The sequence below is a fragment of the Oncorhynchus masou genome, chromosome 27 (genome assembly GCF_036934945.1).
Source record: "Oncorhynchus masou masou isolate Uvic2021 chromosome 27, UVic_Omas_1.1, whole genome shotgun sequence".
Lineage (NCBI taxonomy): Eukaryota > Metazoa > Chordata > Actinopteri > Salmoniformes > Salmonidae > Oncorhynchus > Oncorhynchus masou.
Window position 1 is genome coordinate 45,391,992 of NC_088238.1, and position 27,126 is coordinate 45,419,117.

Genomic DNA, 27,126 nt, shown 5'->3' on the forward strand with positions numbered 1-27,126 from the left:
CCTGACCAAATACATGAAGACAAACACAATATAAAGAGACCAGGGCGTGACACATATAATGCGATTTTCTGGATTTTTGTTTTAGATTCCGACTCTCACAGTTGAAGTGTACAAATGATAATAAATTACAGACCTCTACATGCTTTGTAAGTAGGAAAACCTGCCAAATCAGCAGTGTATCAAATACTTGTTCTCCCCACTGTATGTACACTAATGAACAATATTTTCAAATGAAATGAAAAATAACAGTATTAATTACTGTAAGTTTTTGCCAAAGTTCACCAGGAACAACAAACAGAGTTTGATTCAAGCGTGAAAAGAGTCCTTTATAGGTGTCAGCTAATGGCCATTTCCTGCTGTTTGTTTTTTAACTGACATTAGAAAGGTGACAAATGCATCAACCACAGGGTGAGGTGACAGGAACTACAAGGCTGGAGCCAGTGTTGACCTAATATTATTGGTTAGTGAAGCGTTTCCCAAACTAGGGGTCACCTGATGTGGGGTCACCTGATTTTAAACTAAGTGTCGCCAGAGAAACTCTGAAATAAAATAAAAACATATCAGCTGGTTCATAGTACCAGGGTTACGTCAGTAACCTCTAGCAGCCGCTAGATGCGGTTGTAGTAAATAGAGCGGTTTCAGTTTTCTTCTCCTACAAATGTGACTCTATCTTAAGAATGGTTTAAACTACAAAATATTACGACCCCATCACTGAAGGATAATACTCTCAGGAACATGTTTGTGTCTTCTGTTTCCCTCTACAATTCCCAGAAGCCAGAACAGACTGGACAAGGTCAAGCACTAAATCAGACTGTGGAACAAAGAATATCATCAATGATGAAGTTCTTTTCTACACAAAATATCACACAACATGATCATCTCAACTTCCCAATGCCTTTCTGATGCATTTCAGTCACTTCAAACCTTACTTCCTTCACATTGAAAAAACTGTCAAAAGTACTGACTTGTAATAGTCTGTCATAGCTGCAATTATAAAAGTAATCATTGGCCGTTGACTACATAACTTTTTTTACATGGTTGCATGGTTGGGTGGCAAAGACAAATGTATATCAAAATGGAGTTACGGGAAAAAAGGTTTGGGAACCAGTGGGTTAGTAGCACTGACACCCAGACAGGTCTGCATGATATGATCATGAGCTAAAAACAAGTATAGGTAGCTGCAACCCTATCTGGTGACCGGAGTATGGGCGAGTGGATGTGTCGAAACAATTGGGTGTATAGAAACAAATCAGCTTATTGTGCAGATTTGTTGCCAATCCAGTCTGTTTTGCATGGTTGATTTTGCTGAATGACAATAAGCCAGCGACCAGTGAACAGCTATATCATGGTCATGTCGCCTGCCATAGCTAACGTGGCCACGTTTTACCATCCCATTATTCTATTTCAAGTAGGATAGCAGCATACACAATAACTAATATTAAAAACCATCTAGATGTGACCTTAATTCACACAGTACATATTGTAATGACCTGACTAGATCATAAATGAACAATTGTCCAGACAGAGGCTTGAGTTTGCGAATTGACGGTTTATTAAACCAACTTTACACAGGCTACTGTTTGGGCCGTAGCACACGCCAAAAAGATGACAGATAACTCACAAGCCAATCGTGACCTTCTCTTGGGAAGCCCAGACGTAAGAGAGAGAGAACAAAGGCTGAACCTGGTCTTAACTTCCAATGCTCCACCCCCTGCCCAACCCCCTCCACGCCACTCCGCCAACCACCAGGATGCCCGGCATCAGAACATTCCAGGCATTCCCGTGATTGGCAGATAGCAGGTTGATTGACATGTCGGACCCCGTACTGGTCAGTACAACACAACCACCTCCTAGCCTAACACATAACACACAGCTGTCTGTGCGGGTCGCTACAGGTGTATACTACTCAATGGGGAGGGTATGAACGGCAACAACACCAAGCACTAATGTCCGGCAAAGGCGTGGGATGTAGCTACTTACTGTCGTAGCCAATATCAGGGTGCCAGTCACAGTACACCCACCACCAGTACTTCTAATAAAATATAACAATTGTCTGTTTTGTAACTGAAAATATACAATTATTTGTGTAACACTAACCCAAAAATACGACTCAGACTCATGCCCTGGCTTCAAAACAGATGTCCAAACTCTCGCGGTATGGTAGCTCAATGTGTGGCAGATGTGTTGCTACCTACCCTCACCACCTGGGGGGCGGCCCGTCAGGAAGTCCAGGATCCTGTTGCAGAGGGAGGTGTTTAGTCCCAGGATCCTTAGCTTAGTGATGAACTTTGAGGGTACTATGGTCTTGAACGCTAAGTAGTAGTCAATGAATAGCATTCTCACATAAGTGTTCCTTTTGTCCAGGTGGGAAAGGGCAGTGTGGAATGCAATAGAGATTGCGTCATCAGTGGATCTGTTTGGGCGGTGTGCAAATTGGAGTGGGTCTAGGGTTTCTGGGATAATGATGTTGATGTGAGCCATTACCAACCTTTCAAAGCACTTGATGGCTATGGATGTGAGTGCTACGGGTTTGTAGTCATTTAGGCAGGTTGCCTTTGTGTTCTTGGGCACAGGGACTATGGTGGTATGCTTGAACCATGTTGGGATTACAGACGCAATCAGGGACATGTTGAAAATGTCAATGAAGACACCTGCCAGTTGGTCAGCACATGCCCGGAGCACACGTCCTGGTAATCTGTCTGTCCACGCAGCCTTGTGTACATTGACCTGTTTAAAGGTCTTACTCACGTCGGCTACGGAGAGCGTGATCACACAGTCGTCCGGAACAGCTGATGCTCTCATGCATGCCTCAGTGATGCTTGCCTTCGAAGCGAGCATAGAAGTGATTAAGCTCGTCTGGTAGGCTCGTGTCACTGGGCAGCTCGCGGCTGGGCTTCCCTTTGTAGTCTGTAATTGTTTGCAAGCCCTGCCACATAAGACGATAGATAGATTTGAAAATGTTATCAATGGAATCAGGAGTTATCGTGAAACAAAAGCAAATGATTGATAAACATTTTTTTTTACCGTCATAATTTTGAGAAAAAATACTTATTTATTCTTACTATTCACAATGTTATAGGGCACAGTGGAGGTGAGGAAATACTAGAGTCATCTAAAGAGTGAGTTTCTCAATGTTTGTCAAGTAGATGTAAAATGATAATTAAGGAACAAAAACGCAAAATGTTCACGTCTGTGATTAAAAGGACCACCAAGTGATTGAATAAAATGTCATCTAATAGGACATTGTAATGGAACTATCAGTCTAGTAGGAGAGGATGATGATGGAACAACATACCTCCCTCCCTGGTTGTGATCCTGGGTGTTGTGACTTCTGTTCTACTGATAGTCATCCTCATCCTGGTCCTCAAGATCAGACGAGGCACAAAAACACAGAAACCAGGTAGGATTCCACTTCATGATTATATTGGACCTGTGAACTGCACCTTTATTGAGGATGTTTTCCCCATGAGTCAGTGTGTACACTAGAATGGAATGACACATGAATCCGTTGTCTCGTCTCTCTTTTATATCATATTCAGGACCTGATTCTCAAAGACAATAACACAATGATCAGGTAAATACTGTATGATTAAATACTGAAATATAAGCAGTTCAGAAATCTTGAAAGTAGCATATGTTGGTTATGTCACGGTGTTTGAATTATGCCACTCTGAATTTCACCTCTAAGAAGAGGAAGATGGAGAGGAGAAGAGAGAAGGAGCTGGACCCCCATGTAGTGTATGCTGCTACAAGATGATAAAGTGGAGGAGGATGGAAGTTTGGTTGGCCATATCTTTGAATACATTGATATGTCATGTCTCTGAATTTAAGTTTAAATCCTTCTATATTGTATGTGTAGTTAAATTAAATATTGATATGCAAATCAGTAAATATCTCTGTAGTGTTTGTGAGTTGTACCTCAAGGCCACTGTAGCCCTCTCCAACTCAGTTAGGTCACACAGCTCTGTGGTTCAGGGTGTGGTTAGAGAGGAGGAGTTAGAAGTCAAAACACAACTGTTTAATGGTCACAGAGTGGTTGCCTCTTTTGACCTCTCTTAATTTAGATTTCTGTTGTGTGTTAGAGATTTGGTAATTTTTTTATAGGGTGACCCTGAGGGTCAAAGCACCCAACAGTAAACAACTGTATTATACTGATCACTTCTAAAGACAAATAAAGAGCTAAAGCAAAATTGCCTTGATGTTATTCTTCCCTTAGTATTTCCTGTCTTGGCTTTGCATTGATCACATCCCCCTATTCCGTGAAGCACCTTATAAGGAGAGTATGATTGGGGTCTGAGGTAGAGGAGGGGCCAGTGAGGGTACGCATCACTTCCTGTGGTGTGAGTGACAGGAAGGAGCAGCTCAGTGTAGAATGAGACCTGCTGAGGTGAACATCACTGGGTCTCTGGGGGATGAAATGAAACACTGGGGGATGAAATGTCCCTTATGCTCTCTCGCTCTCTCTCTCTCTCAGTATGTCTCGCCATATTTCCTGTCCACCTGCCAACAGATAGAATGTGCAAAATAGTTTGTAAGAGTAAATGCCTGGTTGATTTGAGGGTGTGGGACTCTTTACACACCTCTCTTCATCTGAACGGTAAACACCAGACCCCTGCCGCTCAGGTAGATGTGCCAAGCATGTCAAGAATACTAGCAACAAACAAGCTGAAGCATTTTCCAAACCCTAAAATGTGCAGGATTTCTTAAACTATGGTTTCTGAGAATACATCTATAATCACACATTATTTATTCTTACTTTGAGTCATTGGAAGTTGATTTGTCACAGTGGGACATTCAATTTCTAATTTGGGTCTCGAGTTAACATTAAGCCAACAAAACATACACTACCAGTTATAATCTGTCTCAGCCTCCAGTATTTATGCTGCAGTAGTTTGTGTCGGGGGGCTAGGGTCAGTTTGTTATATCTGGAGTACTTCTCCTGTCCTATTCGGTGTCCTGTGTGAATTTAAGTGTGCTCTCTCTAATTCTCTCTTTCTCTCTCTCTGAGGACCTGAGCCCTAGGACCATGCCTCAGCACTAGCTGACATGATGACTCCTAAATTGGCAATTAACTTCAACCCCGGATTGCAACTCAAAGAAATGCTTCACAGAGTTCAAGTAACAATGTCACGGTTGTCATAAGAACGGGACCAAGGCGCAGCAGATATTGAGTTCCACATATTTATTGCAAAGTGAAACTTAAAGAAAAAAACAATAAATCTAATAAACAAACAACTAAAAGTAACTAAGTAGTGCACAAACACAAAACAATATCCCACAAATGCAGGTGGGGAAAAAGCCTACCTAAATATGATCCCCAATCAGAGGCAACGATAAACAGCTGCCTCTAATTCGGAACCACATTAGCACCAACATAGAAATATCTATACTAGATCACCCCTAGTCACGCCCTGACCTACTACACCATAGAGAACTAAGGGCTCTCTATGGTCAGAGCGTGAAAAACAGACACGTCTCAACATCAGCTGTTCAGAGGAGACTGTGTGAATCAGGCCTACATAGTCTAATTACTGCAAAGACACTAATAATAAGAAGAGACTTAATGGGTCAAGAAACACGAGCAATGGACATTAGACTGGTGGAAATCTGTCTTTAAGTCATGATTAGTCAGAATTTGCGATTTTTGGTTCCAACCGCTGTGTCTTTATGAGACGCAGAGTAGATGAAGCTTGGAGGAGGAGGTGTGATGGTGTGGGGGTGCTTTGCTGGTGACACTGCCAGTCATTTATTTAGAATTCAAGGCACACGTAACCAGCATGGCAACGACAGCATTCTGTAGCGATACACAATCCCATCTGGTTTGCGCTTAGTGGGACTATCATTGTTTTTTCAACAGGACAATGACCCAACACACCTCCAGGCTGTGCAAGGGCTATTTGACCAATAAAGAGATTGATGGAGTGCTGCATCAGATGACCTGGCCTCCACAATCACCCATCCTCAACCCAATTGAGTGAAGGAAAAGCTGCCAACACGTGCTCAGCATATGTGGGAACTCAAGACGATTGGAAAAGCATTCCAGCTGATGCTGGTTGAGAGAATGTCAAGAGTGTGAAAAGCTGTCATAAAGGCAAATGTTGGCTACTTTGAAGAATCTAAAATCTAAAATATAATTGTATTTGTTTAATACTTTTTGGGTTACTACATGATTCCATATGTGTTTCAAACTGTTGATGTCTTCACTATTATTCTACAATATAGAAAACAGTACCATATATTATTCAATTGCGGTTACAAATAGTATTAGTATTTAATGTTGGAGGCTTATGATGAAAACCAATAGCCAGAAATGCAGCTTCTATGCAGTGGTGGGTAAATTTACATTATGGATCACTTTAACCCTTGGGCTGGGCTGGGCTGGGCTGGGCTGGGCTGGGTTAGGGTCGGTAGTATCAGCAGCACTAGAGATATTTCACTGTTTCTTGTCCAAACATCAATTTCATTTCAGAAAATGTTTAATTTTTCTCAAAAAAGAAACAGCCGTATCAGGCAAATATTTGATAGCCTTGATCTAGTAACTCTGAATCGCTTGATAATGTCTTCTTGGAAAGTCATTCCCCTGAAGCTCACACTATGGTAAGCCAGAGGACACACTTCTAAGATTGTCGTCAGCCAATAAAATCTCTAGTTTCAGTGTTCCCTCCTACTGTATGATGGGTACATATAAAGTGCCATCATATATAAGGTGCCCCACTGTCAGACCCACACACTATACAGTGCAGAAGGGAGTAATTCTACAATGATGAATAGAGAAGTATTTATATTTTAAATCAACTTGGGTAAGAGTAAGACATTTTAATTTAGTTCCTTATTTAATAATTTGTAGTATGTAGTTTGAATATAATAAGCGAAGTGGATGCTGTCTGTAATGGGTAGAAATGCCTGTGACTTTGTTCCATTTTGTTTGTTTGCTTTGACAGTTTGTGCTTTCACCAAACCAAACGTCATCCAACCAATCCCTGTGATGGTTACTGAGCTGGGAGGCACTGTGACTCTCACTTGCCTTTGTCCTAATGTGTCGGTGACCAGATTTCATTGGTTCAAGCAGAGTTTTGGACAGGAACCCCTCCTCATGACATCATCTCTTTATGTTGGCCAAGATAATTATTATTCCAACAACTTTATCAAGGACTTTACTGAGACCAAACGTTTGGGTGTGAGGAGAGGAGACTACAGCTGTAACTTGACCATATCCAACACAGGGCCAGGGGACTCAGCTACATACTTTTGTTCCACTACAGTCATCTATGAGCTCACATATGAAGAGGGAACTGTTTTATTTGTCAAAAGTAACTAAACATTTGCATCTTCAATTTCAAAATGTATGGCACTGTATATTGGTATGTTTCTGCAACTACTTCATCAAATGCTAGCGATGAATGCATGGCTTGTTTTTCACCCACTTGGTCTTACATTAGTTACTCACCTTCTTCAGATTCAGAGTCTAACAGCATATCTGTGCTCCAGCAGCCTGTGTCTGAGTCAGTCCAGCCAGGAGGCTCTGTGACTCTGAACTGTACAATACACACTGAGACCTGTGTAGGAGACCACAGTGTCTATTGGTTCAGACATGGCTCAGGAGAATCCCATCCAGGAATCATTTACACCCATGGAGACAAGAGTGATCAGTGTGGGAAGAGCCCTGAGGCTGGGTCTCCTACACAGAGATGTGTCTACAACCTCCCCAAGAGGAACCTCAGCCTCTCTGATGCTGGGACTTACTACTGTGCTGTGGCCCCATGTGGGGAGATACTCTTTGGGAACGGGACCAAGTTGGACATTGAGGGTATATGATTCGGCTTCTATTTCATTTTATATCTATTGTATAGTCTACTGTGTAGAACATACATTTACTTGCTATTCTGGTTTCTTCTATTACTGTTTGAATTTCAACAGACCATAGAGCAGATCCTCTTCTCTTGGTGTCCTGCCTGGGTGTAGTATTGTGTGTCACGTTCACCTTGATCATTGTCCTGGTTTGCATCATGTACAAGATGAACAACACAACATGCGTGCAGTGCAGAGGTAAGTTACTATCCCTTGATATTCATTGATGTCACCATTTGTTGTTGTTTCAGTAGTGGAAGAACGAGAAGTATCCTAATCTTTTTTGTCATTCGTTTTAGGACTCGTCTCACAGACAGGAGGTCCTGCAGTTACCAGGTCAGATGTAGGGGTAGGCAGGAATCATTTTATATTGTTTGAAGTCTATTGTGAAGCCTGTCTTTAACCAACTTCACTATTTTTCTAGAAGACAGAGAGGTCACATGGAGACAGTGGTGTATGCTGGGATCAGACAGTAGAACTGGATGAATGAACCAATTATCCTTTTATACTAGATAACTCTTTATTAACTAGTTCTAGCTTCATTAACTATATTTGAATGCATAAGCAGTCACATGTGAATAAAACAGTGGTCATAGCTTGTTTGTTATACAATGTTGAAATAATTGAATGCATTGCTATTTTTTTATTTTAATAATAATAATAATAACAATTAGGGGTGGTGCTTATATTTGTCTTGGTACACTAGTGTGTAATGAAAATGTTTTGTGTTGTTGTTGCTAATCCCAACTCCCCCTGAGACACCCGCAGGGAGTGGGTTCACAGCCAGGGTCACCATTGTACAGCACCATTGGAGCAATTAGGGTTAAGTGCCTTGCTCAAGGGCACCTTTACAGATTGTTATTATTTGTATTTATTTGTTGTGCCCATTTTAGCAACAGTAAACCAGTTACTTGTGTAAAGGAAAATAAAGTGTTTCCAACTGTTTGAATTTGAATAAATCGAACCCATTGCATACTATGATGATATGGCGCTTTTTACAGACAGATGCTATTAACTGTCTCAGATATTATGGTCTGTTTACAAAGCCTTGTGGTGAAGGATGGAAGTGTTGCAGTAACTTTCCACTGATGGAAACTAACCTCTTATAGACATTTAACACAGGAAGACTGACCTGCACCCACACTACTCTCCACTTTGTCCCTTAGGGCCCCTTACAGTTCACACTGCTTAGTGGGTGTGAAACAGACCCTTAGTGCAGCAAAAGCCTCTCAACACAAATGTGTAGGACAAAGTTTACTTACTGATGTGATGTCTCGCAGTACCACATGTTATGGAAAATGATTTAGGCCTCTTGCAATAGATCTACTCATAGTGAAAGTTGCACAACAGCCAGCACCACACAACGAGGACAGGTCATAGTCAGCCGTCATTATTTTGATTTTTTTTAAGACATAACATAATAAACCAATTTTACACTCCGTATGTCTCTATTCTCTGTCTACAGAACATCTCTGCCACCACAATAACAAATTTACAATATTATTAAAGTAATAGCAGTTTAGCTGAATATGTGTCAGGCTCCATCACACCATGAGAAATGGAGGAACACCAAGACACATCTATTTCTTATCACAGATGAAGTGCCTTTTTATTGAACCTTTATTTTATTATGTTTAGTCTAGTTGAAATGTAAAAAATAAAAATAAAAAATTCAAGAGAGACCTTGTGCTTGCACACCACAAGAATCTCTTTGACTCTACATACCTCATAGATATACAGTTGAAGTCGGAAGTTTACATACACTTAGGTTGGAGTCATTAAAACTTGCTTTTCAACCACTCCACAAATTTCTTGTTAACAAACCATAGTTATGGCAAGTCGGTTAGGACATATTCTTTGTCCATGACACAAGTAAATTTTCCAACAATTGTTTATAGACAGATTATTAATTTTCAAACACCTGAAGATACCATGTTAATCTCTACAAACAATAGTACGCAAGTATAAACACCATGGGAACACGCAGCCGTCATACCGCTCAGGAAGGAGACGAGTTCTGTCTCCTAGAGATGAACATACTTTGGTGCGAAAAGTGCAAATCAACCCAAGAACATTAGTAAAGGACCTTGTGAAGATGCTGGAGGAAACAGGTACAAAAGTATCTATATCCACAGTAAAACGAGTCGCATATTGAAATAACCAGAAAGGCTGCTCAGCAAGGAATAAGTCTCTGCTCCAAAACCGCCATAAAAAAGCCAGACTACGGTTTGCAACTGCACATGGGTGATCCTAACTGACCTAAGACAGGATTAAATGTCAGGAATTGTGAATAACTGAGTTTAAATGTATTTGGCTTAGGTGTATGTAATCTTTCGACTTCAACTGTACACATTGCCACTCTTGCTGCTGGTGAGTCTCTGATCCACCTCTACGCAGACGACACCATTCTGTATACTTCTGGCCCTTCTTTGAACACTGTGTTAACTACCCTCCAGACGAGCTTCAATACCATACAACTCTCCTTCCGTAGCCTCCAACTGCTAGTAAAACTAAATGCATGCTCTTCAACCGATCGCTGCCTACACCTGCCCGCCCGCCCAGCATCACTACTCTGGACGGTTCTGACTTAGAATATGTGGACAACTACAAATACTGTACCTAGGTGTCTGGTTAGACTGTAAACTCTCCTTCCAGTCTCACATCAAACATCTCCAATCCAAATTTAAATCTAGAATTGGCTTCCTATTTCGCAACAAAATATCCTTCACTCATGCTGCCAAACATACCCTCGTAAAACTGACCATCCTACCGATCCTTGACTTCGGCGATGTCATTTACAAAATAGCCTCCAACACACTACTCAACAAATTGGATGCAGTCTATCACAGTGCCATCCGTTTTGTCACCCAAGCCCCATATACTACCCACCCCTGCGACCTGTACGCTCTCGTTGGCTGGCCCTCGCTTCATACTCGTCGCCAAACCCACTGGTTCCAGGTCATCTACAAGACCCTGCTAGGTAAAGTCCCCCTTATCTCAGCTCGCTGGTCACCATAGCAGCATCCACCTGTAGCACGCGCTCCAGCAGGTATATCTCTCTGGTCACCCCCAAAACCAATTCTTCCTTTGGCTGCCTCTCCTTCCAGTTCTCTGCTGCCAATGACTGGAACAAACAACAAAAATCTCTGAAACTGGAAACACTTATCTCCCTCACTAGCTTTAAGCACCAGCTGTCAGAGCAGCTCACAGATCACTGCACCTGTACACAGCCCATCTATAAAACATAGCCCATCTATAAATAGCCCAAATAATTATCTCATCCCCTAATGTATTTATTTATTTTGCTCCCTTGCAACCCAGTATTTCTACTTTGCACATTCACCTACTGCACATCTACAATTCCAGTGTTTTTAATTGCTATATTGTATTTACTTCGCCAACGTGGCCTTTTTATTGCCTTTACCTCCCTTATCTCACCTCATTTGCTCACATTGTATATAGACTTGTTTTGTACCATATTATTGACTGTATGTTTGTTTATTCCATGTGTAACTCTGTGTTGTTGTATGTGTCAAACTGCTTTGCTTTATCTTGGCCAGGTCGCAGTTGTAAATGAGAAATAGACTGTATATATATATATACATGTATATGATTTACAGTAAATGCTCTCTTTGTAAGAAGTGCAGTGTCTGTTCACACACCTACCAGGACGGGTGTTATTTGATAAATCTCCCACCAATCAGAGAGAATAGGTGACTTTCTGTCTTTCTCTGTAACTGTCAGGCAAGAAGCCTACAGATCACAGTACTGCACCAGTTCATTTGGTTCAGGGCAGGCGAGAGTAACCATGAAGGATGGACTGCAAGATGACCCCATTATTATCTGTCTGGTGATTCTGCATTTCACTTGTAAGTACTGTATGAGCATATCTACAGTAGACTGCCTAGTCCATTTCTCATGTGTTTCAGTAGCTATTTATGCTAAAGATTACTGACATTGTCTTCTACCTTGGCTCAACTTACTGACATGGCTTCACTGTAACTCTTATGCAAACTGTGAATTTATACATTTTTCTTCTACATCAATTAGCCAAACTTGAGCCCTTTACCTCTGAATGCTTTACACCATGTGCAAATACAGGTACGAACTGGGACCAAAAATCATAGTATTTTAGTATTTTGATACTTTGTAGATAGGGCCTCCCGAGTGGCATAGCAGTCTGAAACACTGCATTGCAGTACAAACTGCGTTGCTACAGATGCTGGTTCAATACCCATGCTGGCCGCGACTGGGAGACTCATGAGGCGACGCACAATTGGCCCAGCTTTGTCCGGGTTAGGGGAGGGTTTGGCCAGCCGGGATATCCTTATCTCATCGCGCTGCAGTGACTCCTGTGGCGGGCCAGGCACATGCACACTGACATGGTCACCAGGTGTACAGTGCTTCCTCTGACACATTAGTGCGGCTGGATTCATGTCATGAAGAAGTGCGGCTTGGCGGAGTTGTTTTTCTGAGGTCGCACGGCTCTCGACCTTCGCCTCATCTGAGGCTGTACGGGAGTTGCAGCGATGGAACAAGACAACTTGACATCACGAAAAGGGTGTAATAAATACATACAATTATTTTTTAAATTGTGGATGGGTATCATTTCTATGTAAAACATGTATAATAGTAATATTTAAAATGAGTAAATCGGGTAATTTTGTATACATTTATTTAAATTTGCATCGGGATGCTTCTGGGGGGGATTCTGATAAGATGCCGACATAGTCGCCTGAATTCATTTAGACGGAAACGGCCCGATGTACTTGGGCCAATTCTGGGCAGTCATTCATTTTGATTCCGGGCCGAGTCCGACACCAGATTCCAGGCGGATTCAATCAGTTCTGGTCCCCCGGAAGAGGGCCGCTTGTGGGCAGATTCCTCATTGCTAGCTGGGTAGTGGATAGTTAGTTTGAACTGGTATAATCCATCTGTAGGGTACAATACAAACAAAGCCTTAAGAGCACTAACCCTGATAAGGGGAAGTCTTATGGTCACCTATTATCCCCACTAAACCCAAACACCTACTGTATATGAACCCAAACACTTATCTCCATTTTAATTCAACACACCTATGCTAAACTTTTTTTTTTACAATCCACAGAAAACATCTGTGTCAATTTTGCTTTCTGTAAATAGACATTGTGGTCCAATACCAACTACCATGCCCACTACCAATGAAATCACCTTTGATCTCACTGTGATCTCAGAGTGAATAGTGCTCTCTGATTCACAACCAGACAGAGCAGAATAGATCTACACACAGAATGGCCAAAACCTTCCTACCAGCTCTACTGCTCTATGGATTGAGTAAGTAAGCTACTGTTAAATCTAACATACTGTAGAGACAGTATGAGAATAAGATTGAGTGCATCCGTCAAGGAAAACCGGAATGTTCAGTGCAGCACTTTTTCCTGATTTCTAACGTGATTTCAACTAATATAGTAATTCACTTTGTTCTCTGTGTTTCAGGTTTGGTCTCTGTGTTGGTTTCTCAGTGTCAGACTATGATGGTCCGTACTGGGGATACCATCACCTTGCAGTGCTCCAATCTTACAACGGCTGTGGGACACACAGCATGGTTCAAGCAACTTAACGGATCAGAGCCTGTGTGTATCTCGTCTATGTACAGCTTTAACTCAACACCTGATCTCCACAATGGTTTTCAAAGGAGCCATTTTGAAATGTTCAGCAACAACACCACTGTCTTTCTCACAATCATAAATGTGGAAATAGCTGACTGTGGCCTGTATTTCTGTGGATTGTATCCACATAGCCACATGTTCTTTGTCAACGCAACAGTTCTAAAAATTCAAGGTACGTTTTCAATTATTTATCTGCCGTTTGATACATTTGAAAATGAATAACAACCTAATCAGGAATTGTCATAAAACAAAGGCAAACCTTTGTTGGACATATTTTTTAGTATAAAAATTGAGAAAAAATGAATTGTTTATTTGGACTAATCTCGATGTTATAGGGCACAACGGAGGTGAGTCATCGACAAAAAGTGAGTTTCTCTTTCTTTCTCATGTACAGCACCTTTAGAAACTATTCATACCCCTTGACTTATTCCACATTTTGTTGTGTTACAGCCTGAATTCAAAATGGATTAAAAAATAATTATCTCACCTATCTACACACAATACCCTATAATGACAAAGATAAAATGCCTATCAACCAAATCAGGAGTTATCATGAAACAAAGGCAAACCATTGCTGGACATATTTTTCATCATTATAATTTTTTGCAAAAAATACATATTTTTTCTTACTAATTACTAATTCCCTGTCTTTCTCATGTACAGTGCCTTCAGAAAGTATTCACACCCCTAGACTTATTCCACATTTTGTTGAGTTACAGCCTGAATTCAAAACTGATTAAATAGATTGACACAAAATACCCATAATGACAAAGTGAAAACATGTTTTTAGACATGTTAGTAAATTTATTGAAAATGAAATGCAGAAATATATTTATTTAACTAGGCAAGCCAATTAAGAACACATTCTTATTTTCAATGACGGCCCTAGGAACAGTGGGTTAACTGCCTTGCTCAGAGGCAGAACAACAGATATTTACCTTGTCAGCTCAGGGATTAGATCTTGCAACCTTTCGGTTACTAATCCAAAGGTCTAACCACTAGTCTACCTGCCACCCCTGTAAATTTAAGTTAAGTTTAAGTTTTGACTTTAAGTCAAAACTGTAACTCAGCCACTCAGGAACATTCAATGCCGTCTTGGTAAGCAACTCCGGTGTATATTTGGCCATGTGTTTTAAGTTATTATCATGCTGAAAGGTGAATTTGTCTCCCATTGTCTGTTGTAAAGTAGACTGAACCAGGTTTTCCTCAAGGATTTTTCCTGTGCTTAGTGTTATTATGTATATTTTTGTCTTTAAAAAAATGTAGTCCTTCTCGATGACAAGACATGATGCAGCCACCACCATGCTTGAAAATATGAAGAGTGATACTTAGAGATGTGTTGTGTTGGATTTGCCCCAAACATAATGCTTTCTACTCAGGACATGAAGATAATTTCTTCGACACATTTTTAGCAGTTTTACTTTAGTGCCTTATTGCAAACAATAATATATTTTTTATTTTGTTCAGACTTTCTTTCCCTCTGTCATTTAGGTTAGTATTGTGGAGTAACTACAATGTTTTTGATCCATCCTCAGTTTTCTCCTATCACGGCCATTAAACTCTGTAACTCATTGTGAAATCCCTGAGTGGTTTCCTTCCTCACCGGCAACTGAGTTAGGAAGGACGACTGTATCTTTGTAGTGACTGGGTGTATTGATACACCATCCAAAGTATAATTAATAACTTTACCATGCTCAAATGGATTTTCAATGTCTTCTTTTTTTTTACCCATCTACCAATAGGTACCCTTCTTTGTGAGGCATTGGAAAACCTCCCTGGTATTTGTGGTTAAATCTGTGTTTGAAATTCACTTCTCTGCTGAGGGACCTTGCAGATAACTGTATGTGTAGGGTAGAGAGATGAGGTAGTCATTCAGAACTCATGTTAATAAACACTAATATTGCACACAGAGTGAGTCCATGCAACTTATTTTGTGACTTGTTATTAATCACATTTATCTGAACTTATTTAGGCTTGCTCTAACAAAGTGGTTGAATACTTATTGACCCAAGACATTTCAGCTTTTAATTTTTTATTAATTTGTAAACATTTCTAAAACATACTTTCACTCTGACTTTCTGAAGGCACTGCCGAAGCAAAACCAAAACACTGTGATGGAACTATCAGTTTAGTAGGAGAGGATGATGATGGAACGACGTACCTCCCTTCCCTGGTTGTGATCCTGGGTGTTGTGACTGCTGTTCTACTGATAGTCATCCTCATCCTGGTCCTCAAGATCAGACGAGACACAAAAACACATAACACAGGTACGATGGAGGACCATAAACATTTTCTAAAAAGTGTATATCTCAGATTATATCAATTGAAAGCAAACCACACACACACATGCTTAGGGTATTTCTCTCTGACCAAATTTCTTTACAGTAACACACAACGTAAAATGTATGTTTGAATAACTGTTTGTGTACTGACCCAAATGACTCTTTCCTTACTCAGGTATCAAGGCTCAACTGCAGCCACAAAATAGCCAGGTAATAGAAACTGTCATATTTTGTAAATGACATCCAGATAACTGTACTTGATTAGAATTGTTTGATACCTCTAACCTTATTATATGTTTTCTACAGGATCCGGATCAGGACCCAGAGTCTCTGAACTACTCAGCACTGAGTTTCCGTCAGAAGAGGTCCAGAAATCAGAAGAGAGATGAAGGTCAAATGATGGAGATGGAGTCGAATGTTGTTTATGCTGCCACAAGATAATTGTCAAATGTTTCAATGTTGATATCAGTGTACTGTAGCACTGATAAAGAACTGATGTAGTACATTGAATAGTAGTAGTCAAAAATCCCCTTGTGACAGCCATCGTGATTGAGTGCTGAGGTAGAGGAGGGGCCAGTGAGGAACGCATCACTTCCTGTGTTGTGAGTGACAGGAAGGAGCAGCTCAGTGTTGAGTGAGACCTGCTGAGGTGAACATCACTGGGCCTATCATAGTCTTGACAGAAAGATAGTGTAATATTATTATAATATTTTTTTTACTGATTACCAATATTTTACTACTTTTTGATATTAAAGATGGCATGGCCCTGGGCGTGTATCTCTAATTCTGTGTAATAAGATTTAGGAGGCAAACCGCAACAAAATGAAGGGCACTAGTTTGTATAATATATTTGAACGTGTATGATAATGGTAACACTGATAGGCCTTGTTATTTTCCACTGAGGTAAAGTCCTCTCTCTCTCTCTCTCTCTGAGCAACCTGCACCACAGCAACCTGCACCACAGCAAGACTGGCCTGGAGCTTTCTCTGTTTGTATCTCTGTCTCTCTCTCTCTCTGTCTCTGCATCTAACCACACAATCTCTTATCAGCATTCAGGCCCCACATCAATGTCCATTCCTACCGCTAGACTGAAAATACCTGACCAAAACTAAACTACTCCAGGCTCTAGACTAGAGAGTTGTGCACAGTGTGAAGTGTACAATGACAAACACTATTATACTTCAAAACATTATCTGCTGTTGTTATCGTAATTGTATGGTTGAATTTATTTGAATGCATGATGTACAATGATATGAGTGGACATCTGGGGTTTGGGACACCTGTACACCGCCAGCAGTACACTGCCAAAAAAATGCAAATCTGCTGTTCAGTAAAATAACCATGCATTTAGTGGGCTATGTTCAAACAGTCCATAACATGTTAGTTTTTTTCAACTTCTTGAACACTTTTGTGCACTTGTAGGCATACTTCAATCATAGTGCATACATGATGTGTTTGCATGCATAGGGAACCCATCCATAAACAATAGTCCTACTGCACTAATGTTGTGTGCCGAGGCAGTTGTCAATGCTCTCAGCCTGGTCTCATACACTAGACGTAACATAGTAAATGTAAATCAGGGTTAGTTCTAATTAGTATGTTAAGTTACGTTTGGTATGGTTACATAAGACAGAAGGTTGCTTAAGGCAAAAAAAAAGTAGGGTCGTTGGTCGGGAGGGATGATTATCCATTTAATGTGAACCTCTAGCAACCCAAAGGTTGCAACTACTTACTACATTTTAGCTACTTAGCAACTAGTTAGCTTGTTAGCTAACCATTCCTCTAAACTTAACCCTTTACCCTAACTCCTAATCCTAACATTAACATTAACCCTAACCTTGACCCTAACCTTTACACCGAACTCTAACCCCTATCCTAGCTAATGTTAGCCACCTACCTAACATTAGCATTAGCCTCATAGCTAACGTTTGCCACAATAAAATAGAATTTGTAACAAATAGTATGTTTTGCAAATTCATAACATATAATATGAATTGTATTTCATAACTTAATTAAAATTTCTTATGGCTTGGGGGCAGTATTTCGACGTCTGGATGAGAAGCGTGCCCAAAGTAAACTTCCTGTTACTCAGGCCCAGAAGCTAGGATATGGATGTAATTGGTAGATTTGGATAGGAAACACTCTAACGTTTCCAAAACTGTTAAAATAATGTCTGTGAGTATAACAGAACGGATATGGCAGATGAAATCCTAAGGAAAATCCATCCAGGAAGTGGGATTTGTTTGATGTGGGCAGGTTTCAATTGAATGCCTATTGAATATCTAATGAGTTAGGACCCAGATTGCAGTTCCTATGGCTTCCACGAGATGTCAACAGTCTTTAGACATTGTTTCGGGCTTGTTTTCTGAAAAATGAAGAAGAATGAGAACTTTCTGTCAATGGACTGAGGAAGCATACAGTGCTGGTTTGCGCGTGTGACCGTGTGCGTGCCCTTCGTTGTTTTTCCTTTCTATTGAATACGCTATTGTCCGGTTGAAATATTATAGATTATTTAGACAATTGACAACCTGAGGATTAATTATAAACATCATTTGACATGTTTCAACTAACTTTACCAGTACTATTAGGATGTATTTGTCTGCATGTTTTGACCTCCTTTGAGCCAGTAGATTACTGAACAAAATGCGCCAACAAAACAGAGTATTTGGGATATAAAGAGGGAGTTTATTGAACAAAACAAACATTTATTGTGTAGCTGGGTCTCTTGTGACTGCAACCAGATGAAAATCTTCAAAGGTAAGTAATTAATTTTATTTCTGACTTTCGTGACTCCTCTACTTGGTTGGAAAATGTTTGTATGCTTTTGTAAGCGGGGCGCTGTCCTCAGATAATCGCATGGTATGCTTTCGCTGTAAAACCTTTTTGAAATCTGACAAAGCGACTGGATTAACAAGAAGTTAATCTTTAAGCCGATGTATAACAGTTGTATTTTTATGAATGTTTATTATTACTATTTCTGTATTTTGAATTTGGCACTCTGCAATTTCACCGGATGTTGTCGAGGTGGGTCGCTAGTGGCACGCCTGAGCCAGAGAGGATATCATACGAAATGGATGATAGCCATCCACAAATTAATACATACCATATGAAACGTAACATATCATACTAATTGGAGTGTCCCAGATTTACATTTACTATGTTACGTCTACCCCTGAGTCCAGGTTGAGGCTCTCTGCAAACTCTCATCTGATGCATTTGCTGCAGACACAACATCCTCGACCTGTGGTCAGTGTCACCTTGCTGGTGTGAACAGGGATGGAAAAAAACACGTACATCTCATACAAAGGTCTTTGTGGTGAGAAGTTTCCACTGAACAACAAAACATAAACGTTTTGTGCTATATTTGTTATGGTTTGTTACCAAGGCAGTTTGATGTGCATACAAACAATCATGTTGCTAATTGTGTTGCTAAGGTCTTGGACACGTCTTGTTGTGTTTTTGGTCAACACACACTCGATTTCACTTTCTGCTGGACAGAGAGATTCTGAGGAGGTTGATTATTAACAAACCCTCAGGTCCAACAGATTCAGCCCATAATTTTTATATTGTTACTTTTCAGGGAGGCAGGAGGGTGGGCCATGTACACATCAAGGCTTACTTTTCACTGACAAAGCTGATATCTTTCTACAGCATCAACCAAATAACAAGTGTGCTTCTGAAATAGCACCCTATGGGCCCTGGTCAAAAGAAGTGCCTCTGGTCAGAGGTACAGTACAGTATGTGCACTTTATAGGGAATATAGGGAACCTTCACCAAACCTTCTTTCTGAACCACACCCTCGGAGTGTGGTGTCAGGAAAATAACCTCACACTCAATGTCAACAAAACTAAGGAGATGATTGTGGACTTCAGGAAACAGCAGAGGGAACACCCCCTATCCACATCAATGGAACAGTAGTGGAGAGGGTAGTAAGTTTTAAGTTCCTCGGCATACACATCACAGACAAACTGAATTGGTCCACCCACACAGACAGCATCGTGAAGAAGGAGGAGGAGGCTGAAGAAATTTGGCTTGTCACCAAAAGCACTCACAAACTTCTACAGATGCACAATCGAGAGCATTCTGGCGGGCTGTATCACCGCCTGGTATGGCAACTGCTCCGCCCACCACCGTAAGGCTCTCCAGAGGGTAGTGAGGTCTGCACAACGCATCACCGGAGGCAAACTACCTGCCCTCCAGGACACCTACACCACCCGATGTTACAGGAAGGCCATAAAGATCATCAAGGGCAACACCCACCCGAGCCACTGCCTGTTCACCCCGCTATCATCCAGAAGGCGAGGTCAGTACAGGTGCATCAAAGCTGGGACCGAGAGACTGAAAAAGAGCTTCTATCTCAAGGCCATCAGACTGTTAAACAGCCACCACTAACATTGAGTGGCTGCTGCCAACACACTGACTCAACTCCAGCCACTTTAATAATGGGAATTGATGGGAAATGATGTAAAATATATCACTAGCCACTTTAAACAATGCTACCTAATATAATGTTTACATACCCTACATCATTCATCTCATATGTATACGTATATACTGTACTCTATATCATCTACTGCATCTTTATGTAATACATGTATCACTAGCCACTTTAACTATGCCACTTTGTTTACATACTCATCTCATATGTATATACTGTACTCGATACCATCTACTGTATCTTGCCTATTCTGCTCTGTACCATCACTCATTCATATATCTTTATGTACATATTCTTTATCCCCTTACACTTGTGTGTATAAGACAGCAGTTTTGGAATTGTTAGTTAGATTACTTGTTGGTTATTACTGCATTGTCGGAACTAGAAGCACAAGCATTTCGCTACACTCGCATTAACATCTGCTAACCATGTGTATATGACAAATACAATTTGATTTGATTTGACCACATGTTTATATGCAGACCACAAACTGTTTTTGTCACTATGCTCATCAGACAACGGAAAAAATACTTTATATAACATGCTATGCCTGACATCTATCAGAATTTGTTCAATAACTTGAGAAAGTTTTGAAAGGATATACAAATTATAACGATACAATCTCTTTCTGTGAATCCTATGGAGATATAGTAGATCAGGGCCTACAGTATTATTGGTAATTTTCAGAGCATCAGAATGAGACAATATGTAAATGTAAAAGCACTTCATTTTATACATTCAAGAGTACCATATCACAGAAAAGTGCATGACTAGTGTGCTCTCTGAGAAAGCATTCATAAGCAGAGTAATAATACTGATACCTTTGACTGTGTGCATATGAGATGACCAATCATAATCATGCCATCTCATAAACTGAAATGAGAACACGTACTTATCCATATCATACATATTGTCACACCTACTCCCTCTCCCTCCAGCGCTTGACGTTGCCGGTCTACTAAACATGGGCCCTGACAACAGTTATTACGCACACCTGCTCCCCATCATTACGCACACCTGGTGATCATTATCTTCTTGATTACTCCACCTCAATCATTAGGTAGTATTCGTGCGTTTTGTACGTGATCACATCTACGTGCCCACGGGGGTAAGATATCGGCTGTTTACCTGGGCACACACATCCCTCGCCGCTGGACACCCAGGGAATCACCCGCACCGTCCAATCCCTTTCCGATAAGTGGTGGCCCACCTTGGAGCAGGACGTCGCCCACTATGTCAACTCGTGCTCTGTATGTGCACAATCCAAATCTCCCAGGCATGCTGTAGGGAAACTACTTCCCCTTCCCGTGCCTTGGTCACATCTGTCTATAGACTTCATGACTGATCTTCCCCTTTCTGATGGTTTTTCCTTTCCGGTTCACTGTGTTTGTTGACAGATTCTCTAAATCCTGCCGTTTTATCGCTATCTCTGTTCTACCTAACGCTCTCCAGGTCGCTGAGGTACTATTCCAGAAGGTCTTCCAGCACTCTGGTCCCCAATTCACGTTGCATGTATGAAAGGCCTTTATGGCAAAGATGGGGGTCACGGTCAGCCTCATATCCGGGTACCGGCCGGCCTAAGTCCAACGGCAGGTGAAGAGGACCAACCAGGAGCTGGGGAGGATTCTAAGGAGTTCCACTCTGCTTGCCCTGCCGGAAGCTGAAGCCACAGTTTGTGGGGCCCTTCAAGGTCCTTCGGAGTGTCAATGAGGTAACCTATCATTTAAAACTCCCCACTAACTACCGGATCTCACCCTTCTTTCAAGTTTCCCTTCTCAGGACGGTGGTTCCTGCTCCCCAGGTTCCTGGTCCCCTGGCTGATGCCGTCCCCTGTGACACCGCTCCGCCTCCTCTGGACATCAAGGGGACACCTGCCTATGCTGTTAGGTCCCTCCTGGACTCCCGACGTTGTGGGAGTAGGCTCCAGTACCTGGTGGACTGGGAGGGGTACAGTCCTGAGGAACTCTCTTGTGTCCCGGTGGCGGACATCCTGGACTCCAATATCATCCGGGTTTCCATCTCCTCCGGCGTCGTCCTGTTGCTGGAGCTGAGCGTCAGGGGGAGTGGGTATTGCCACCCCTAAACCCGCTCCCTCTCCCCAGCGCTCGACATAGCCGGTCTACTAACCAAAAAGTTGTTTTTTCCCCCACAAAAGTAGTGCACTGGGCCTTTCCTAGTCCTCTATTAGCGGACCGATTTTGCCATCTGCAGTGATGCAAAAAAGTATCTGCATCTGTCCTGTTCTGTGTGTTTACTGACGCCACAGCAGCCAATCAGGCGTGTCGTCCCTCACTCCAGTTCTGTATTAAAAAAATGTCTGGCAGAACTTTGCCTGGAAATAACATACAGTGTACAGATGAGGAAGTTACAAAACCATGTGAAGATATTCAAGTATTCATATATTCATTTTTAGGGTGGTCTCTTGCAACCGTCAGACAGTCTGATATGTGACCAACCGGGCTGAAATTGGTCTTATGTAGCAACATTTGAAATTTCGTTTTTTACGTTTGATAAATGTAGAGACTCAGAGCTACAACATGGTATATCATACACTACAATTGAGGAACAATGGGAAAATAAATCTGCTTTGAAAGTTGAAAGCCTTTGAATGTTTTGGTACTACTACTGGAGAGTCCTTTGTCTACATCCTCTTAAGATTTAGCCCTGACCATCTCTTTAAGGGTTGATCAAAGCATTCTGTACTAACAACAGCAGTCAAGCACCCAGGCTAACTTGATAGCTACTTCCAGACACAAATGAGAGAACAGCTCACTGAACATTACTCACCCTAGCAGAGCTGGTTAGGTTGTTATGTTATCCAGAGCGTTGTTGACTGCAACTGTGCTGTCAGATTGTCAGTTCGTAAATTCAAAGCGTTTCGCTCTCGGAGTGTTTAGAGCACACACTGGACGCTCTGGACGATGAGTAGGGTTGCTCCGAACGTTCTGACCTCACAATGGCATTCAAGTACCCAAGCTAACTAGCTAACATTGGCTAGCTTGCTAGCTACTTACAGATACAAATGAGAGAACACCCCACTGACCATTTTACTCACCCTGTTTATCATGTTATCCAGAGCATATGATGACTGTAACTGTGCTGCTAACAAAAATGTAATTATGCTATTTTGCCGACGTTTACTGACATTCAATAGGTGTTGAGCGTTCTTAAATTCATCAGTTATTCCGTGCTCTGACACATTCAGACAAGAGTGCTCATCGGAGTATATGGCCATACTGAATTTACGAACGCACCTGAAATGGTTACTTGCATAGTGGATTATTTTGTTAAGATATGTATCTAGCTAGCTAGCTAAACAATGAACCATAATCCCAACTCAAGATGTCACTACCCTGCATAAATCTGCAGGTAGCTAACCAACCAGGTTCAACATTAGCTAGTTAACAAGACATGTAGCTAGCTAGCTAGGTAAACAGTGAACCATAGTCCGAACTCATGACGTTACTACACTGCATGAATTTGCAGGTAGCTAACCAACCAATTTCAACGTTAGCTAGCTAACAGTAGGCTATAACTAGCCAAGCAATGGCTCTGAGATACGAATAATAAGATCATACATGTAACATTAGCTGGCTAAAAGAACACTTGAAATAAAGCACATTTTGATATTTAAAAAATGTTTACGTTCAAACAGCTCTCCTGTGAAGTAGTGACCCGCGACATACGCCTAGTGTCCTGAAAGTGTCACATATATTAAAGACCTTTATCGTTGGAGACACAGTGGATTTGGAATGCCTCATCTTAGGAGACAAAAATAATTACTTCGACTGGTTCAAGCTGAGAGTGAGACAAGCACCTTTGTTGATGCAACCCTTCTACTCTCACTTAAAACACTCCATCGTTCTATGGGGAATTTATCAACCCTGAGTTTGCTGGTGAGAAGAGTGGAACTAGTTTTGTGCTAACCATTGCAAATGCCAGACCGGCAGATTTGGGGATGTATTACAGTGCTGCATGCGATTATGCCACCATCATATTTGGAAATTGTGTGTTTTTGATGCATGAGGGTAAGTACAGAAGTGAACAAATAATATGTAATGGTGTCAGGCTTTTTGGATCTGTAAATAATGTCATTATACATTCATCAGTCAGCCATGTGTTTACTGTGTAAAATGTGCAACTACAAGGAGCCAGCATGTTGTTCAGCAGGCTGTGTCTGAGTCAGTCCAGCCAAGAGACTCTGTGACTCTGAACTGTACAATACACACTGAGACTTGTGCAGGAGAAAACAGTGTCTATTGGTTCAGAAATGGCTCAGGAGAATCCAGTCCAGAAATCATTTACACCCATGGAGACAGGAGTGATCAGTATGTGGAGAGCCCTGAGGCTGGGTCTCATATACAGAGCTGTGTCTACAACCTCCCCAAGAGGAACCTCAGCCTCTCTCTGCATCATCTCTGCTGGTCTTCTCTCTTGCTCTTCTAGAGGAGGAGGACTTTTTCTTGGGGGTGAAACTGACAGCTGCGTAGTTCAACACGTCACTGTCTTGATTCTGAAGGGGTTGGAGCCATGAGAAAATACATTATGATGACAGCATGATCTACTATATACAGTGGGGCAAAAAAGTATTTAGTCGGCCACCAATTGTGCAAGTTCTCCCACTTAAAAAGATGAGAGAGGCCTGTAATTTTCATCATAGGTACACTTCAACTATGGCAGACAAAATGAAGAAAAAAAAAATCCAGAAAATCGCATTGTAGGATTTTTAATAAATTTATTTGCAAATTATGTTGGAAAATAATAAGAAGACTCACAAAAACCTCATGCAAATGGACATGGAGAGATGAACAAGAATCATTATTCATATCACTGAAGAATGCACTGGCCAGTTCACACAACATGGCCTACTTTAATCAAGATGCAGAGACATGTGATTGGGGATGCTAGTCCAGTGGGCTAGGGGCTATTTTGAGTTAGAAGCAAAAAGATGGTTCACAAAGGCCAGTGTACTACGCTAGCTGTGCTCTCACAGATGTAGAGCGACGCTATTCTCAGACTGAGAGAGAGGCACTCGCCATAGTATGGGCGTGTGAGAAATGTCATATGTGTCTCTATGGCTAAGACTTTGTAATGGTAACCGACCACCAGCCTTTAGGGACAATTTGTTCTCCAAAATCCAAACCACCAGCAAGGATCGAGAGATGGGCACTGAGAATGCAGCCTTACAGATTCAAGGTTGTATACAAGCCTGGGCCTCAGAATGCAGCCGACTCACTGTCACGGTTGACTCTGAACCCTCCGGCATCTCTACACTACGGGGGACGACCACATCTACTACGTAGCCAAACACGCAGTGCCATGTGCATTCACCCCACGAGAGCTGGAGGAAATGTCAGCAAAGATCCTAGTTCTAGCTACTCTATGAGCAAGCATCAGACAGGGTGAGTAGAGCACATGCGGCACTGCATACCGACGTGTTCATGAAGAACTCGCTATTGTTGGACAGATAGCTCTACGAGGCAACCGCATTATAATGCCACGAGCAGCTCAGAAACTGACTTTGATGTCAGCATACAAAGGGCATCAGGGGATAGTAAAAACAAAGAGACTGCATACAAAAGTGTGGTGGCCAAACATTGATAAAGAGGTTGAACTGCTGGTGAAGTCCTGTCCAGCATGTCAAGTCAATGGCACACTGCCAAAGCAGGTCCCCACAGTCAGAACAATGCTACCAGCTAAACCATGGCAGATCCTAGCCATTGACGTGTGTGTGCCGTTTCCAACAAGAGAACACCCTTCTCGTAACGGACTACTACTTAAGATGGGTTGATGTAAGTATCCTAAACCACATCACCACTGCTAATTTAATCAAAAGCCTAAGGGTAACGTTCACAGTCCATGGGTATCCTGAGTCTATTGTGACAGATAATGGAGTGATTTCTGAGCATACGTGTAGGAAAACGGGATCTGACACACCCAAATCACTCCATACTGGCCACAGGTCAACGGCGAAGTTGAAAGACAGAACAGGACTCTTGTGAAAGCAATTCACGCCACTCAATCAGAGGGGAAGGATTAGCTCACAGAACTACAGATGTTTCTCATGGCCTACGGGAGTACGCCACACTCAGTCACAGGCCGCAGTCCAGCTAAACTGTTGTTCAACCGCCAAATTAGAACCAAACTGCCAGAGCTGTCAGCCGACATGCAGCTTGGAGCTGAACCACACGACAACGCCATTCTGCTTGCTGATGCTGAAAGGAGAGAGGCCGACAGAACGCTAACAGATCTGGGAGAGCATCTGAAAGCACAATCCAAAGCAGACTAAGTTGTCAACAACATTCGAACCAGAACCATACACTGTCGTGGACAGGAAGGGGAAATCTGTTGTTCTGGAAAAGAATAGAAAGAGGGCCATGCAACGTGTTTATTTTGTGAAGCTGGGGAAACAAACACAGTCAGGACAATGGACTACTAGTGACAGAGCAGGGCAGAGCCCGACAAACTGCCTAGACAAGTGCCTGCACCTGGTGAGGCCATTCAACTACAGCCCAGACCCCAAAGACTCAGACAACAAGCTGTGCATCTGAAGGACGATGTTAGATAGACATGCTGTCATAATGGAACAGAATCATCTCCGGTACAGTCTCATTGGCAGGGCAGTCTACCCCTAGCCATCACAGAAAATTTCCGGTAAGAATTATTGTAAAAGAAACATTGTTAACAAAAGAGTTCCAGCAATGTAACCAGTGTTATTTTACTAGGCAAGTCAGTTAAGAACAAATTCTTGTTTTCAATGATGGCCTAGAAACAGTGAGTTAACTGCCTTGTTCAGAACGACAGATTTTTACCTTGTTTACCTTGATTTTATTTGATCTTGCAACCTTTTGGTTATTAGTCCAATGCTCTAACCACTAGGCTACCTGCCACCCAGGTAGTCTAGTAGTTT

General features: G+C 41.7%; 1 protein-coding gene, 1 pseudogene and 1 gene segment (V, D, J or C); all 3 read left to right on the forward strand.

Moving 5' to 3' along the window:
• The first annotated feature begins 7,345 nt into the window (after window positions 1-7,345).
• LOC135515502 (Ig kappa chain V region K29-213-like) lies at window positions 7,346-7,815 on the forward strand. The segment is given in 2 exon segments: window positions 7,346-7,361; window positions 7,457-7,815. Coding segments are annotated over 2 exon segments (375 nt in total).
• Window positions 7,816-13,100: 5,285 nt separating this feature from the next.
• Window positions 13,101-16,549, forward strand: LOC135516277 (uncharacterized). Its single transcript, XM_064940445.1, has 6 exons — window positions 13,101-13,161; window positions 13,324-13,668; window positions 13,832-13,861; window positions 15,581-15,763; window positions 15,954-15,988; window positions 16,085-16,549. Exons 1-6 carry the CDS (start codon window positions 13,119-13,121, stop codon window positions 16,217-16,219), a joined length of 771 nt encoding a protein of 256 aa, XP_064796517.1. The 5' UTR covers window positions 13,101-13,118; the 3' UTR covers window positions 16,220-16,549.
• Window positions 16,550-21,752: 5,203 nt separating this feature from the next.
• LOC135515503 (uncharacterized) lies at window positions 21,753-24,662 on the forward strand (annotated as a pseudogene).
• Window positions 24,663-27,126: the final 2,464 nt, after the last annotated feature.